Below are 18381 nucleotides of genomic sequence, written 5' to 3' on the forward strand. Positions count from 1 at the left end.
TGCTCAATCTGTACGAGCGGATCAGTTTCCTCTGCGGAGAAGACTTGTTTGCTTCTATTTTCCTTCTCACTAATCTGCTGTTATAATGACAATCCACCAAGGCGCTTTTAAAGAGAATGGGAAATTACACTCTGATTGGTTTATTTTATGTCACACCCAAAACACACAAAAAACCCACAAAACACAAAACAAAACACAAAACTTTTATGCTGAGATTATCTACCGCTAAACTAGTCAAAGTGCATTTGGACAAACTCTAAATGCACTTGAGCCATGCGCTTTAGACAGTGAGCTGATATAGTTAAAATAAAGCTCTAAATGTAGCTTTGTACAATCTATTGTGGAGAATGCAATCTTATATCACAATATCCATTTAAATTTGTAATTATTACTTTGTGAAACTCCTTATGGCCTAAATGAGTTTGTCATAACAATATTGATGTCGTGTATTTCCTCAAAAATCAACTGAAGAATTATTAATAAACATAAATAATCTATATATTAAGCTATTTAAAAAATTTTTTAAGTGCAGTGAATGAATACTTTACGTTTTTAGTTTTTTATCACGTTGACCAATCACAAAAATCTAATAGTGCTGTGACCATTGCTCCCAAACGTCAGGTGTTAATTCATGCAGAGGTGTTAAAGGGCCGACCACACAATATAAAGAACAATGGAAAATCTCACTATATATATTGCCACCCACTTCTGACGTATTATGGAAATGTTTTCCACATGTAAGAAAAATGTAAATGCAGTCTGTGAACAATCTTACTTTTTGTATTAGATGGACCTTTTGTTTGTTACAAACTCACAGCTTTCCAGTTATAGATTTGGGTTGTGTTACCCAGTGGACACAGTTGCCAAGTACAAGAGTATTCCGAACACACAGTTTGACTTCATACCCAGCAATCTGTCTTCGTGGTTGCTTCCAGCAGTTCTAACACTAGCAGCAGCATCTCTGATTGGCTGCGTCTTCACTGTAGGACTTAGCGGGCTCTGAGTGTTCATCTGTCTAAACCCGGCACATTTCGCCCCTGCCTCATCGGTTAAGCTGAGCGTGGCTGCCTCTCTGTTGAGGGGCTCACCAGCCTGCACCCGTGGGCCCCTTCCACACCCTGCAGTTACATAACACTGTCAGAAGACAAGGGTAACTGGAGAGCTCACTGCTCTCTCCAGAATAGTATAATATGGATGGAGCTGCTTCTGAGATTCTGCATTTACATTTTTACATGTAGAGCATTTAACTTGGTCATTTATCCAGAGAGCCTGAGAATGTGAGAGCAGGTAGGTGGTTCATTATTCTGCTCAAGGACATTTTGACAGGATTCAGTGCTGTTGATAGACAGAGTGACTCATACCTTTAAAGCTAAATGGTGTCGTGTTGACCTTGTGCTGTGAAGCACACATAAGTCTTGCCATAAATTTTTTTCTAGGCTTTCTCTTCTTTGTTGCCAACATGTCTCATGTTTAAACTTGATCTCAGCCTCAGTGCAGGCAGACAAACCCACAGAGTCAATCTAACTGTTCTCAGTGTCAAGTCTTGAATTGGTGAGAGACTCAGTGGGTCACTTGCATCCACACACTCATCCCTCCTTGAAGAAGTTCAGTATGTCCTCTATAATTTTGAACAATGTTAGCCCCAGATCCATCTCATAGGGTTGAATTTTTTTTTTATGACAAATGTCAAAGAGAAAACAACATCACTTGTTAAAAACATTATGTACTGTTCTGTAATAGTATCCCTTCAATACATTATGAATAACAAGTGATATAAGATGTTTACTGCACTAAAAGTATGTTTTGATGCCTTTAAAATTGCAAATGTCGGCTCCTTTTTCTTCTTTTTAAGGACTCACTGACTCTTGATACTGTACCACATTATAATTTAGTAGATCCAGTGTACAGCACGGTAGTCTTTCAGTGGAAAAACCCGACCTCTCTACCTGATACTGCGGACACTTGCAGCAAGTCAGCATGACTACACTTCATCAAGGTCACTAGTCACAAATATCAGCTCGCCTCAGGTGAGTGACTGGTGGCCCTGAAGGTCGCCTGGTTTAATCTTTCCTCCTTACAGAGACGGGGGGAAAGCTAACAGAGCCTAATAGCCAGCAAGACAAACAATAAGGGGACGGGGGACCGAACCCGTCAGCTGCATAAAGACTCTTCACGTAGAAAAACTCCGGTGTCAGCTCAGCTGTGGCAGCTTCTAAAGGAATTGTTTTTACCATAAAATGACAGGTGTTTGCTCGTAGTGCTTTCAAGTCTAATATGAGTTAAGATACAGCTCCCATGGCAGTTATTAACAATTTAAATTCCCCCCATAAAGCATCTGCACTTTTACTTCTTTCTTCCTGAGTGCAGCAGAAGCAGTTGTCAGCCATCATGCCTTACACGTGTCACCTTGACATGTTGACGTGAAAACAAAAACAAGCTTTGTGTTAACACAAATATTTACCTGTTGATCTGAAACTTTTTTTTTATATTTAGATATATTTACCCAGTAGACGTGCCCGCACTTAGTTCATTCAAAGGCAAGCGCAATAATTTGTTTAATTCAAATTCACCTTGCTTTTTCCTCCAGTACAGAAGTGCTACACAAATAAAGTTGAATGTGATTATTGATGCATGTTGTTGAAGCCAAACCATTCATTGCACATTCTAATGACTAAAAAGGAAGTAAAAGACAAAATGACATAGTTATTAGGTAAATAAACAGTTTAGAACAGAGTGGAAACACTTTTGGAGAATTAGAAAATGTGAAACTATTCAATTCATGCATCATACATTAGTTTAATGTGCTCTTTTAATTACATTTTTTATTTTTATTTTTTTTATTCTTACATAACCTGCTTTACAAAGAATATGTAAAGCCCGGCCAAGAATTAGACTTGTATATATAACTTTCTTTTGACCACAGGAGGGTTGCTCCTGTCTGACAGTCACGTGTCTCCAGAAAGTTGTTCTGCAGAGGAAAGCCTCTTGACTTCGTGACCCTGTGGCACCAGTCAGGCCTGTGTGGTTAATGAAATGCTGTTGGATGTGGAGGGATGTGGAGTTGGAGTGCAGGTTTAGATGCATCAGCAGTTTTTATTTTTAGCTGCGTGTGTTAAGTAGGTAACCTGTTGGTGAGGTCTGAGTAATGGACTGTCTGCCCAACAAGCCCCCAGGCTACAATTAGAGGAAGCCTCTTGTTCCCCTCTGTGTACATATCTCACTCCACTCTCTTTATCTCTCTTCCTTCACTCCTGTTTCAGTCTGTCTCTCCCTCTGTTTATCCTGATATTTCTATCTCTCTCTCTTCTCCTTCCTCGTTGCTTCTCCCAATACTTCTCCTCTTCTTCTCTGTCTTGTTTTCCTCCTTCAGTCAGTTTAAAAGCCAACAGGGGATAAATCTGACAGGTACACACAATACTGAAGAAAACACACACACACACACGCACACACACACACACACCCACACCCACACAGAGTACGTTTGATTCAGACTGATGGAGGACAGTGTTGATGTAATTCCCCTGCCTGTGCTAATGCTTTTTAATCCCTCCATATTTATTATGTCATCTGCAAAATCCAGAGAGTTTCTGTGCTGATGTGTGACATTCCCGATAGAAGATTTACTTTTTACTTCCAACATGCCGATGATATATTTTTCGTTTTTGTGTAAGTAAATGTTCTGTGTTTGGGTTTGCTGGTTACACTGTGCTTTCATGAATCCATTTGTGTATGTATTCAGACTACACTGCATGCCCTCTTGAGTATATATACATTTTTACGCAGGCTTTACTGTTTAACTGTCTCTTTAGGCTTGCCTTCTCACTATGGAGCAGCTCATCCAAATTTGCAAGTTCTGGTTTTGTCGAAAGGATCCAACAGTCCTCTCTATTACCAGTTGTGTAGATTAACAGCCCAAAGTGCCTTCTACTTTTTTTTTTTTTTTTTTTTTTTTACTTTTTTGGAGGATTACCTACTGCCAAAAATAGCTTTGTCTTTTCTTCAGATGCTCTGGTCTTATCGCAGCCACAGATCCTCTGTCCTTCTGTTACCCCTGTCTGGATGCTCGCAATCGCTCCCAGCCTTCAGAATCCCCCTGACGGTCTCCTCTATTGATTCACCTGTGGCAGCCAGAGAAAGATATTCAGGCCGCAGATTCTTTGGATGATGGTGATAGTGGTGATGATGCTGAGTTCACTACCTTCTACCTGTGCTACTCTCGGTGACATACAGACATATAGCTCTTACTCCAGTTTCAGGAGATGATGACCTGGAGGTGTCATAATGTGCTGGGCTCCCTGGCCAAGCCGTAGCAATGCGGGAAAAACACTTTCGGATTGTTAAGCCGATACAGCCTTTTAGCAAAATACACAACATAAAGCACAGAGTCCTCTGACCTGGTCACCCTGCTGCTTGTTAAGTTTATGGCTAGGTTTGGGTTTGACAGCTATTAGTGCGACTGGTACTGGGAGGAAACAGTGGCTGTCCTCATTAGCTCAACTCGTAAGATTTTTCAGTGCAGGAACAAGTGTGCAGATCTATAGAGTCTACTGCAGGGCTCTACCTGTGCTCATGATTGTAAGGTTATACGGTATGGAGCTCAGGTTGATTCTGTTTGTTTTGTGTTTGCACAATGGCGTGAAGCGGTGAAGCTGAACTGGGGCACTGTGATGGAGAACTGAGGCTGCTGATGAGGCTGCGGTTCCTCCTGAACACCTTAGCCTCCCTGCAGAGATCAAAGAGCTGCAACCTTCAGCACTTGCTTGCGCACACACACATTCACGCACCGTCCAAATACAGTAAGATGCGCAACAATCCTTGTTCCAACACTCGTAGCACAAAAAGGTATACACTAATTCACTCATGTCAACAATGAATATAAGGACCTGTCCACTATAAATCAAATTCGGAGAGAACAGCAGCTGTAGCTCTGTAGCTCTGTGGCACTGTTGCTTTGAGTTGGACTGAACATAATACGAGCTGAAACAATAGTCCTGCAGCATCCTGTCTCTACACTCCAGTGTTGGAGTGAGGACTGGAGAGATGATGATAAAATGATAATTACATCCTTTTCCAGATTCAAAATGTTCCCACAAGGATGCTAAAATAGTAACTGAAAAAAGCATCGAACGCTGTTGAATTGTTTGACAATTTATCATCGTGAAAACTGGTTTACCTCATAAACAATATAAATACTGTACACACTAATGTCTCCATGTAAAGTGTGTGTGTGTGTTCTCCAAGCTTAGCGGGGCTCCTTAACAATTTTGTTGTCAGATAAAAACCTGCATTCTTTTAATTTCATTGCAAGCAGAGCACATTGGTGCATGAAATATGTGAACCGTCAATGGCTCGTCTTGTAAGCCTGCACACTGAAACCACAGGGCTTAAATATCTCTGTATGTTTGCTTTCTGCAAAATGAGAAATGAAAATGAGAGGAGATGAGGCAAATATTTAGAAGGACACATAGAGGTGGAAACAGGAGAGGGAAGGAAATGAAGTAGAAAAGATGAAAGAGGAGGAAATGGAAAGAGAAGTAGAATGGATGGTACAGTAGGAGATGAAGTAGAAAATAGGGGAATATATGGAGGTAGAAAAGGAGATGATAAGCGAGAAAAAGGAGCAAAGGAGCTGGGAGCAACAAATTCAAGGAGAGAAGGAAATATGCAGGAGAAAGAGGAAGAACAGATACAAGACATGAAGGAAGGAGATTAAGCCGAGTAGAGGACGTCCTCTCCTTTTCCCTATTTTTTGGTGTTTTTTTGAGTAATGAGGCTGTTAATTAGCAGAGGCATGCATGGTTTATTAAATCAAAGTGTTTACAACTTTCACTGTCAGCCAGATTCTTGCTGGTCCTCGCTGATGTTGCCATGGTAATTACAGTGTCATAAATGTGTTTGGTAATCATGATGAGATAACTAATAAAAGGTAATCCATTAATCATTGATCTATAATCATTTTAAAAGTAATGCTTTTAATCGATGGGTAATTAATTAAACTGTTGTTTGTGTAGTTGTCCTCCAAAACCACACAATGTAAAATAATCAGTGCTCCTTGTATTCTTTACCTGAAGACAGTCAAAGTCGAGGAAAACTGTAAAAATAATTTCCACTGTTTCTCACAGTAAGTATCATTAGTCTTTGTGGAAATTAAAATAAATCTGTATCGAGGAGGGACATGGTGTTTCAACTTCAGTCTTTAACTGTTTCGGTTTAATGTTAGTAAGGCTACTGCTGACATGCATCACAGTTTAGCGAAACGTGATGTGATGTCATCAAAAAAAAAAAATTCTTTGCAATCAGCAGTTCAAAACCCAAAGATATTTCTTGAAGTTTACAGCCACATAAAACAAAGAAAGGCAGCAAAGGAATTTGCCTTTGACTTATTGAGTATTCAGCGATTCATTTTAGCCCTACATCTACGATGACTGGAATTGTACGTTTACACCCCTGTCAAAAAATACCTTTTCAAAGTGGTAGCCAAGATTGTTTACATATATTTCACACCCCATTATGTGAATGTCTTGCAGTGCGGAGCTTTGAGAATATTCAGAAAATGAAGAAGATTCACGTGATTTCATTATTTCATCCCTATTCAAGTTAGCATAGAGCTAGACTGGAAGTTAAGTCAACTTGGAGTGTGTGTGTGTGTGTGTGTGTGTGGGGGGGGGGGGGGGGTCTCTGGTGCTCCCCCCAAAAGGATGGTTAGTGTGGAAATGTCTGACCAGACACCGGATGTAAAATCTGTGTACTGTCAAAATACAGACAGATTTATCTGTCAGTGGTAGGTTTATTCAATACTGTATGAATCATTTGGCAAGGGGGCTGAATGTAACGGATGTTAGAAATGTAAGTTCTAAATCTTTTCCATCTCATTTAACAAAAATTTGCTTTGCTGTCAGGTTAAGACGAGTATGAACACATTCCTGAAGAGCTGCATCTGTCTTGTTTTTGTTGTTGCAGTACGGGTACAATGTAAAACTGTTAGTTCCATTTCCAGCACATAATACACAGAATGATACACCACCTCCACACTACAAATCTCATTAAAGCATTACACACAGTTGTGCCAGCAGCTTCTATCAAACGTGTGTGTGTGTGTGTGTGTGTGTGTGTGTGTGTGTGTGTGTGTGTGTGTGCGTGCGCGCGCGGTGGATATATATGTAAAGCACTTGAAACCACATGTATGTATTTGTACACACAAAAAAAGAATATTGTAGGAAACTGGCAATGTGGGAAACAAGGAATTATATTTAGCTAATCGGTAACTATTGTAATACATTAGTGAATAATAGGTAATGTGTGAATAATTACGTTAGCAGCGATTTCACATACACTGGGAGCCATCTTATATTTTGGACGTGACATAAGGTTGGTGAATATAAGTCGGGCATTACCGTTCAGAACAGTTCATATTCTGTCGTAAGCTTTTAGTTGTAAGAGGAATAAGTTACAACCCAAAATATAAACAATTGTTTGCAAAGGTTTTGACACCCATGGACACGTTACATATACAGACGTAAAAAAAAAAGATATTGATAGAATGGAAACGGAAAGGAAACATGGAGCTAAACCAAGCACATTGCAATGATAATAATGCATCTTAACCAGAGGAGTAACTCTCGTTGACCGCAAGAAAACGCATAACGGTCAACATTCAGCGTTCAGCGCAGAACAATCGGTCAATGCGTCGTCAAGCTGCTGGCGTTCATTTAAACAATTTAAAAAATTTGCTGTACTCAGAAAAAAAAAAACGTTTTGGTGGACACGGGCTGTAGGTAGCTGCAGCGTGACAGTGTTGGCCGGTTTCAGCGCATACTGATTGGTTAAAATTAATCGGAGGTCTCCGGCAAGTAGGATGGAACAACTGTAAATTATTCTCTATGGAGGGAGTCCAGACCCATTTATTCACAGAGTGAAATGGAGTTCTGGTTCTTACCAGGCTAGCTGTGGACCTCTTGATGAGGACATTTTCACCAAACCTGTAGCAGATGGCCTTTTTCTCTTTGACATGCTTAAATTTCCTCAGTCTGTTCTCTTTCCTGTCAGGAACCAAGAAAGAGGCAAGAAAGATTTGATTCTTTCACTCCCTCTCCGTCACTCACACACTTTCCAGTTCTGTCTCTGATGCACACAAACACACATCAAGGCCAGGCAGGCTCGGCGTTGGTTTATCTGCAGTTTACAGGGAGTTGTTGGTGAATGCTGTGCTTCCAGTCCTCCTCTCTCTGGTAGTGTTTGCACTATATGTGTGTATGTGACAATGTGCATATCACTGTGTGTGTGTGTGTGTGTGTGTGTGTGTGTGAGAGAGAGAGAGAGAGAGAGAGAAGGAAGTGACAGAGAAGTAGCAGAGTGCCTCTGTATGTACTATGTTAGAGAGTGAGAAGCACATTGCAAAACAAGCCACCATATTTAGTGTGTTGATGTGTGTGTACATTGAGGCCTTTGGAGTGCTGTTGCGGTAGAAAAGCGACAAACACAAAGAAACAAACACAGTAGCATTGCAGTGTGTTGCCTGTTTGTATCGCAGCTGGGAACTGAGACTGTCAGAACACAAATACATTGCCTTCTTTTTATACTGTGTATTAATATATAAGAGTTTGATTAGTGACTGTCATTGAGGGCTGATGATTCTTTTTTGTCATATTATAAATCCATTTTGCAAAAAGCGAATCAGTCGGGATGACCTCCATTTAGCATGCATTACCTTCAACCTCAAACAAGATATAAAAGTTCAACTAGCCTGTTAAACACGTTTTGTCACATGTGTAAAGCGTGTCATCCATGTGCATTGCAGGACTCTGCTCAGGAAGGTGTCATCACCCGTGACATCCACCGCACTTTTCCCGCACACGATTACTTCAAAGAATCTGATGGAGATGGACAGGATTCACTGTACAAGATCTGCAAGGTGAGTCTGAGATGTGACTTTAATTTTGCAACAGAATTAGCTGAAATTGGGTAAAATCTGCCTTGATTATACGGTATTTTGCCCCAATTTCTTTATGGCATCATGAAAAGGAAAGTGAATATCTTTACACTCTCTTTTAAACTGTGTTTTTGAAATTGTCCTGCTGAGAATCAAGCACTGAGATGAGAAGCTAATTCTTAAATGTGTGATAAATGTTGCTTATTCCTATAAAGCCAGCATTTAGATGTCTTTTTTTTTCTTCTTCTTTGTGGTCTGGCATAGCTCAGTAGAAATTTGCTTGGCATTTCAATTTGGCTCAACCATGTATACTTGACTGTGCTCTCCTTTACTGAGACGTCAACATGAACCCTTCCTACACATGACCCATAGGACATACGCACCACTCAGTGGATGGTCTTTGATCTTTTCTTCCAATTTTCTAGGTTGAATAACATAGTGGCTGTTATGTAGGTGGCATATTGCTTCAAAATGGTCTCTGAAAAGTAGGCCACGTAGTTGCAGAATCCTTCATGCTTTTTTTGTATGCCAGTGAGCCTAAACATGGACCATTTGCAGATGAAGTGAAAAATGCTGATTATCTCATTACAATGGCACATGTCAAGGCCTGGGACATATTAGACAACAAGTAAACTGTTAGTTCTCATAGTCAACATGTTGGATGGTGAGAAACCCTGAGAGACTTGGACAAGGGGCACGTTGTATGACCAGAGGACTGGTTTGAAGCATCTCCAAATGGCAAGGCTCCCAGTCACCTGTGGTGAGTACCTGCCAACAGTCATCCGGTTTTGGACGAACCATGAATCTTCAGGTTCTGGGTGAGGTGCTGGAACGAGTCTCAACAGCACCAAGTTGCAGTTTGCAGGACTTGACGGTTGGTTACTACGGTCTTGGTGCCCGATGCCACAGAAGGGCACCTTCAGAGGTCTTGTAGAGTCCATGCTTCAGTGGGTTGGAGCCATTTTGTGCAGCACATTGGGGACCAATAGCAAATTAAGCAGGGGTGTACATAATGTTTTGTGTCTTTAGGGTACATCTCTCAGGCCTAGCTTGACTAATTTTGGATGTTTTTAGAGGTAGCAGTCATCATTTTAATGACTCAATAATTTAAAAAAATATTCTTGCTTTGTGCTGTCAGACTAAGTCTGAGTAGTCGACCTTGAGGCTAAAATTTTGTGAATACAAGCTTGTGAGATGTAGCCACAGTTTGCAGAGGTAATAAAAGACTAAACTGCATTAAAATGAATATCCAAATTGTCCTAGTGTTCTATTAAAATACAGCATTATGTTGTATTGCTTGTTGTTATGTATTGGTGTCAGTGGTAGTTGTAGCCAAAAATATGAGAGAAAACATTGCTAGGAGTACAATGTCAGCGTCACACATAATTAAATACATTGTACATCACTATATTTTATATTTAGGTATGAGTGAGGTTAGGCCCTGCATGCACTAGTTTACAATATCACATTTTGAAGAGCAAAGCGTCTTTGGTGAGTAAATCTTGAAATACGTGTCACTCCCTCTACACTGATTTACAGATACAACACTCTTGTAAAGTACTCGCAGGGATAATATCAAATACAACCATGATATATTGAAATCTTTAGGCTATCCATACAAACTTGCACAGAAAATATTGAACAGCCCTTCACGCTGACATTTGGTGGATCTGCTTCGATCCTGTTACCATAAAGAACGAGCAGCACCTTCTTTTCATTAAAATGAGAGAGTAAAGAGGTGCTCTAAGTAGAGGGTCCTCAGTGGACTCACACCCTGAGGTAATTATCTGTGAAGACACGCAGTGTATTTTATTCAGACAAAAGCCAAGGTCAGCACTACTGAAATGTATTAAAGCCAGTCTTAATCTCTGTCACTGTCCTCCTTTTAGCCTGACTACAGCTGTGAACTCGACCTAAGACGGTTTTCATGCACAGATGACTTTCTATTGTCCACTGATACATCCAACAGTTTTATTACAAACAAAAAAACGACATCAGAAATGTTTGATTTTCAAAAAAGTGTTACTTAAATTAGCAATTTAGCAAACTTGTGAGAGATCAACATAAAGGACACTGAGAAATTTCACATTTATAATCAGGACAAAATTAAAATAGTGGACAGTAAATGTAGTGCGAAGTGACGGCTATAGACCTAAAATAATACACGACCTATATCACAGGAGTATTTAGCTTATTCAGTAAAATCAAAGCCTGTTTCAAGATGATGAAGTGGAACTTTTGCTCTTTGTATTTTCCTACTGCTGCAACAGTAGAGTCTGGTTGGTCAGCGCTCTGGGAGAACCTGTCAGGAAGGTTTAACATCCAGTCTGGACCCAACTAGGTCATTGGCGAGCCAGCCTTCATTTGTATGCAAATCCATGTAGATTTGCAGCTGATAAGGTTGGTTAGATCTTGAGGCATGAGTGGTGTACAGGCACAGAGGATCCAGGACAAAGTTTATATTCATCTTCATATCCTACTCAGTTAATAAGCCTGGAGTATTTTATTTCTAACCTTTACTCTCCGGGGAAGGTCACATGAGCCGCATGCTCCTCCTCGGTGATAGTCTGTTTTGTTCTCTTAATGTTCCATTCAGTCAGACTTCTGGCTCAGATATACAACCTCACACATCTTCTGTTGGTCACTCAGAAGGCCCTCTGGAGCTGTTGGGGGTTAACCTCAGTCAAGGATACACAAGGAGTGAGGCAGTGGGACCAGCTGGTGTGGAGATTCAGACTCTGAGATAAATGGATAAAGGGATAAAGGAAATATCTTCTATGTTTCCATGGAAACAGAAATTAAACAAAGGAAAAAACAAGCAAACATGACAACACGTCAGCATGCCTCATCAACCAGGCTAATGTTGCGTGTCTCAGTAATCACTGAGTGTTTGCATGCGCACATTATTCAGGATACTAGTTCACATCCTGGTTTCCACCATCCCGTTCGGATTTCTGTATACGTGACTTTGTTAGAATAAAACTTTTCCCTGCTTCCTATTCTGAAGCTGCCTCCAAAAAAAAATCTCCAAAAGCGAGAAAAACAGTTGTACACTAAGCAAATAATTAATCACAAAAATTTTGAGAAAAACATACAAAAGCTTATCAGTTAAAACATAGTTGATATTCATAAATGTATAGGTTCTGGTATGTGAACCAAATCAAAAAATCAATGCCTGTATTTTAGATTAATATTTATTTCAGTATAAACAATCTGTTCTGTTGTCCTTTCCACACAACCTGAACTTTAACTTAATAAGGCCTGTGATTTTCAATAACATTCTGCGTTTATGATGGTCGTTGTGACCACTATGGGTATTTGCGATTTCGAACTTGAGCAGAGAACAAACTTTAGATTTTGTTTAAAATTTTTGGGGAAGTCTCAGGGAGCCAAATTCGGTGAGTTGGGTTGGTGGGGAGCTTTTTTTTTTTTTTTTAACTGTTGCAGGTGAGGAATTTAAGCTTTTTCAAAGTGCTGTTGTCATTTTGAGAACTCGAGTGCCATCGCTCCACAGTTTGTGTCGTTTGCTCTGAATATTTTCTCTCAGCCGCCTCCGAACGTCACGGTACAACTTGCCGTTGACAGTCTGACCTTGAGACGAATTCACAACAACCGCATAAATAAACCAGCTTGCTCTTGGTTGCGCTCCTGACCTGACGTGCCTTCTTCCGCCTTGGAGAGTGATGTTCTGCCCCACTTGAAACACCTCTCAAAACACCTCGCCTGGCTCCTTGCTTCATAGGCTTTATTTAGCATTTCAAGGGTCTTTGTTGCTGATTTCTGGGGTTTGACACAAAATTTGATGTATGCTCTCTGCACAAGTGCAGTGTTGGTACTTCGTGATCTAGTTACTCTTTGGCTCTCTGTAGCAGGATCAACATATGACCTCAAGATATTCACTCAAACAGATCTCTAAATACCATCACCCCTGTAGTGCTCATAGCAAAGTGCTTAAGGGTTGTAGGTACAATGAAACCCACACATTGATTATCAAGACATTTGTACAAGCTAAAAACATTCCCAAGGTTATATTCTGCACTCATAGGAATAGAAAAATATGTTTGCTATGAGAAACTAGGCATAGACTGAAATAATCCACCTCTCTGAGCCTATTATCTGCTCAGGCTAACAAATTTAGATTTCACCCACCAGGACCTCCCCCATCCATCTGTCAGCATGCACTTCTCCCAGCCGAGTTGGGGACATGTGAATGCCACACTCCATCAAGCATGTCAGCCTGTAGATTACACTCATGACAGCTCCACAAGCCTTCTCCATTACCTCCACATCAAGCCTCAAATTAGCTGAACAGATCAGAAGTGGAGTCTGGACGTCAACACTCATTTTTCAGACATGGAAAAAAGGGAGACTATCTTTTAACCCAATGTACGAGGGGGTTTGACTGCTGTTACAGTCACCGTGTCCATCACAGAGTGAGCATCCTGCCAACATATCTGTGGGGAAGATCTTGAACCATTGCCAGCTTAGTCAATTCAAGTGGTTCTGGATGAAGACTGTACAAAACATAATATTTAAAGATGTAAAAGTGAAATTCAGTTGTTCATCAAATTACAATCCATGTCGCGCTTATCAGGAGGACATCTGTCTGTTAGTATGGAAGACCACGCTCAGCTTTGGTGCTGCTGACCTCCCAAACATTTTCAGTTGCCAGACTTCAGCAGGTATTGGAAACCTGTTTGCTGTTCAGAGTTAATGTGTTTCTTACAGCACGTATGCCTTGCAACGATGTGGGCAGATAAAAGACTGCAAGCTGGGTGATGTAATGTTCGTCTGTTTTTAGACACGTTTTCATGTCCCTGGACCCTTGTTTATTCTGTGAACAGGCCTGTCTGTTTGCTCATTAGCATGATTGGTGGGGTGTGTCAACCACGGACCGTTATGAGACAGCGAGTCTCCTGAATGGTTATCCGAAGGTCATTCCTAGGTCATTCCTCCGTACTTTAATGACCGAACGAGCCATGGTCTCTCATGGTCGGACAGGCCATCTCTTCTCTTAACTACTGCAGTGGAGAGAAGTTTGTATGTTGTGTAATGCAGTACTAATCAGCCTTTAATATGGATAGTTGATTCTGAGGAACATCTTATGTTGTATAGGTGCCATGTTACTGAGTGCAGGCAGCTGAACATGTATCTGTCACTATAATACTGTGTGAACAGCTTGTTTTTATGCTACACTCAAACTTAAACTACATCATGTCTTCACCCTCCAATTGACAACTAGGCATTTGAAGCAAAACAAAACTATTCTAAATAATCACTCTGAACTATTGGACTATTGGAAGGGAGACTCACTTGCGCCATGAACTCGGGCTCAACAAATACCATCCAACCCGAGCCTTGGACAAAGCTGAAGAGAAGCATCTCTTTGGCTTCATTTTTGAAATGCATATTGCTGTTTGCGCTGCACATCTAACCTTAATGTTCGCTGGCTTTACATGGTAGAATTTGCACTGCACCTCGTCTTCATTTATGGTTTGAAGGAGTTGCACACACAATTGTTTGATGACTGTAGTCGTCTTTGGCCGGTTCTCATCTTCGCACTGTGACTTCTAATCTCACAGCAACACACAGTTTCACCTGCAAAGCTCTGATAGAAATGTGTTCTTCTTGTGTTGTTTAATGTCAGCTGGCACACAGCCAGGGGGAAATAAAGAAGAACGACAGTCACATATACAAATAATTTTTTTTATATTTGAATGGTTTTTCAAATATTTAAAAATCATGACCTGTCCCCAGTGACACGAGGCTTTTCACTCCCGTATTTACTATTGAATAGATATAAATACATGTGATTTGCAAAGTCTTCTGGACCTTATAATGTATTCTTCTGTCAGCACTATACTTTTTCTCGGAAAGTCTGTTTTTTAAAGTGTCTGTTGGATATTGGTGTTATGTTATTAGATTCAGGGGCTTAGCTCAGCATTTAGAGAATAGGAAGCTTCACAGAGAGCGACACTGACAAAGAGAAAACCAAAGACAGAGACAATCTTCAGGCAAATTCCTCTGGGAAAACTTTAGTGCTGGGGAGAAACGGTCTCTCAGGAAATGTCTTCTGTACATGCTGAAGTTCTAACAACATTTACATTACAGTGATGCAACTAAATGGAAAATCAACAAGGCCCTATGATGCACAGATAACCTGTTACTCACTATAAAATGTGTGCTAAAAAGAAAAAATGAATTGCTTTATGTAGGAGTTAAACTGACTGGCTGTTAAACCAGCCGCTGACACTGACCACTTCCTTGATGCTGAAGTGTAAGGCGCTAAATCCCCAGTGGCTTGAGTGGAGTTGTTCATTGACTGGTGAACCGTATTACGCTGTGGCTGAACTGTGCAGCCCCGAAGTGTGAATGTGAGTGTAACTGTGCAAGACAAGGAGTGAAAGGTTTTCTATAATCCTGCTGACAAAAAAACAAACGAACTGCACTGAAAACATAACCTCCTTGGCAGAGGTACACATGGAATATTTTTTTTATCCTCAGTACATTCTGTTAACCACCCATTGATGTAGAGATTAGTAATACTCCGATCAGCAATATGGTGATGGTTACTTAAGAGTATCCCAGTCATAACACATTTTTGAATATGGTGTAAGTGTTTATGGAGGTAATGGAGTTTCAGAGCATATGTGATAAAAGGTGCAGCTACAGAGGTAGCTGTGCAAGATCTGATCAATTCCCTCTGGTGACATCACATCCTAACAATTACATGTTTAAAAATGAACAGAAAAAAAATGAGCGTGTGGAGTTAGCTCCCCACACGTCTGCAGCCGCTCCACATCTCCACATGAGGCCACCGGCTCCAGGCCACATTAGCTGCTATTAGCATAACACACCCGAACGTCTCATTTAACTTTTGTTGGGCTAATTGAAACAGGTTTATTAATGGGTAGCCCCTTGAGATGAAGCATTTCATTTTCAAGAGGGTCCAACAATTTGCATTGTGGGTAATGTTGGCTCCAGACTTTGACAAGGGAGGTGGCTACATGAAATAAAAAAGAAAATATCCGCGGTTCTGTTGCATAGATTTTAATTTACTTGCCAAGTGTGTCACTGCTGTTAGAGTACACTGCTGAATCAGTGGAATATTCCTTTAATGTTTCAATGAAGTGAAAATATGGAGAAAATCTAAGGTTCTAACATTACAGCATTAATTTGTACAGTGTAAACAACCTGACTGATATCAGTGGCCTCTGGTGTCTCTGATAGAACAACAACATTGAATTTGTCCTCAGTGTGTTTTATTTCTCTCTTGCAGGCCTACTCTGTCTACGATGAGGAAATTGGTTATTGTCAGGGTCAGTCATTCCTCGCTGCTGTTCTCCTGCTGCACGTGAGTAAACTTTAATCCATCCATCCATCCATTCACTAAGTCTGCCTTTTCAATGTTTATGAAAATATACAAAAAAACATTGATATTTTATAATATAATGTAATCTTATATAACACAAACTATAGCCTTTGTAATTACCACAGTAAAGTAACCTTTGACACTATTTTCAATTCACATCAATATACACATTCTTCTCCTGTGACAAATGAGCTTCTCCCTTGCTTTCAAAATAAAAGCTCCCTGTAGCTGCTTGAATGTTACCTTGATTCTCCCACAGACAGTTTGAGTCAAGCAAATTATCATGGCTAACACTGCAACAAAGAAAAAAAAAAATTCCACATTGTGCTCCTGCTCTTAAGCTTCACTGCAACAAAGAAACCGAGTCTGTTAGCTTGTACAAGGCAAAGAAAAACCAAGGTGGCATAACACTGTGGAGGTTTCAAAAAATAGGCGGATATGTCTGGCTGACAGGAAAGTTGCTGACCGCTTCAAAGAAAGCAGTTTATGGCAAAATGATGTGGATGAATAGAGGGAGTGAGAGTCACTCACACACATTTCAAGGTCACTGGCAGACGCAGCTTTCCTTTCACATACATATTTGTGCACATCTTTCACATTTCTCTTCTATTCTTTATTTGGTGTTGTGTTGCCGCTTGTCTGTGTAAAACACCCTTGAAATTTTATTCGTGGGAGTTATTAAAAGACAGATGGAGGAGAGACCGAAGAGTTGACACAGGGAGGCAGGAGTTCCAAGATGAGCAGAGAGTGCGCTGGAAGTTTGGTTGAAGTCCAAATGACAAGGGCAGCTGAGGTTAAAGAGGAGGGAGACTGAGGAGAGGAGGGGAGAGGTCAGGCGGAGGTGGGGTGAGGTAGAAGAGCCATGGAGAAGAGCTATGAGTTTACTGGAGAGGAGAGGAGAGGGGAGCGTGAGTAGAAAAGGGTGAGGAGGAGGACAAAAGGGGGAAGTTATGGAGGAAGGAGGCTGTAAAAAGGAAGAGGGAGAAGGAGAGATAAAGGTAACAGCAGCAGTAAAAGAACGAGGGGTTATGGAGGAGGAAGAGGAAGAAGGGAGAGGTTATAGAGGAGATGTCAGGAATATTAATAGGGGTTCAGGTTTACCTGCAGGAGCCCATTCAGCCCCAAACACATACTGTCACTCTGATTAAATATCACCTCACCGTCGCCGAGTGTTTTTGTGTGTGAGAGAGGAGAAATAAACCCACACACCTACACAAACACACACAAGCACAGTACTAAGCTTTCTGTTATACCGCTTATCTTCATCCAGCCAAACAACACGCACACTGAAACACACTGAGGACAGTAAAGAAACATTTCATGCACATGCAAATTTAGTTTGTCCCTTTGTGTCCTTCACACATTCAACCTGCTCCTGTTTATTTAGAGCCAGTCAATAATGTCAGAAAATAAATTGTGCCATTTGTTGTCTGTCATATTTAAGGAGTATATTGGTCGGGTTTACCGAAACTTTGAAAACTAAAGTCTGATCCTGGTCCGGCAGCATGAAAGGGAGATAAAAGAATGGATCTATTTATTTCTGGTCTTGAAGACTGCATTACCACCAAATGTCATGTAAACATCCTAACAAACTTCCCGGTTTCCTTTGTGGCCACGGAGGCACATTTAATCTGTTTGTTTAAAGTTGTCCCTGTTGTTTCAGATGCCTGAGGAGCAGGCCTTCAGTGTGTTGGTGAAAATCATGTATGAATATGGCCTCAGAGCTCTCTACAAGAACAACTTTGAAGATCTTCACTGCAAGTTCTACCAGCTGGAGCGGCTGATGCAGGTTAGTGATTCAGCGTGTTGTTATATTTACAATAAAATTAAAAGTATTACAGTTTAATGTAAAGCAACGTAATGCTAGGAACACAATCTTTACTGGAAGGATGGGCTGGATTATACAGGTTTATGTTATGGACACTTGTCATACTACAATACCCACGAGCCTCTGGCACTTTTAGCAAGGAGAAGAGGAGGAATGAAAGCGTGAGCAGTGCAGTTGAGAACAATACACACCACCATAGTTACTAAATTTATCCAAATTAATACCTGAATCGATATAAACATCAGTTTGAGT

At 40.6% G+C, this 18381-nt stretch overlaps 1 protein-coding gene across 3 annotated transcripts in view; it reads left to right on the forward strand.

The window, feature by feature from the left end:
* The window catches only part of rabgap1l (RAB GTPase activating protein 1-like), a 113719-nt gene that overhangs the window by 61639 nt on the left and 33699 nt on the right, over positions 1 to 18381 (forward strand). For all 3 annotated transcript variants that reach the window (XM_069153290.1, XM_069153292.1, XM_069153291.1), the window contains exons 14-16: positions 8798 to 8911; positions 16209 to 16283; positions 17965 to 18090. In XM_069153290.1, the coding sequence (XP_069009391.1) occupies positions 8798 to 8911; positions 16209 to 16283; positions 17965 to 18090 (315 nt within the window). The remainder of the gene's footprint in view (positions 1 to 8797; positions 8912 to 16208; positions 16284 to 17964; positions 18091 to 18381) is intronic.

The sequence above is a fragment of the Embiotoca jacksoni genome, unplaced genomic scaffold, assembly GCF_022577435.1.
Source record: "Embiotoca jacksoni isolate LCO1_2020_lvr unplaced genomic scaffold, fEmbJac1.0.p SCAF_19, whole genome shotgun sequence".
Classification (NCBI taxonomy): domain Eukaryota; kingdom Metazoa; phylum Chordata; class Actinopteri; family Embiotocidae; genus Embiotoca; species Embiotoca jacksoni.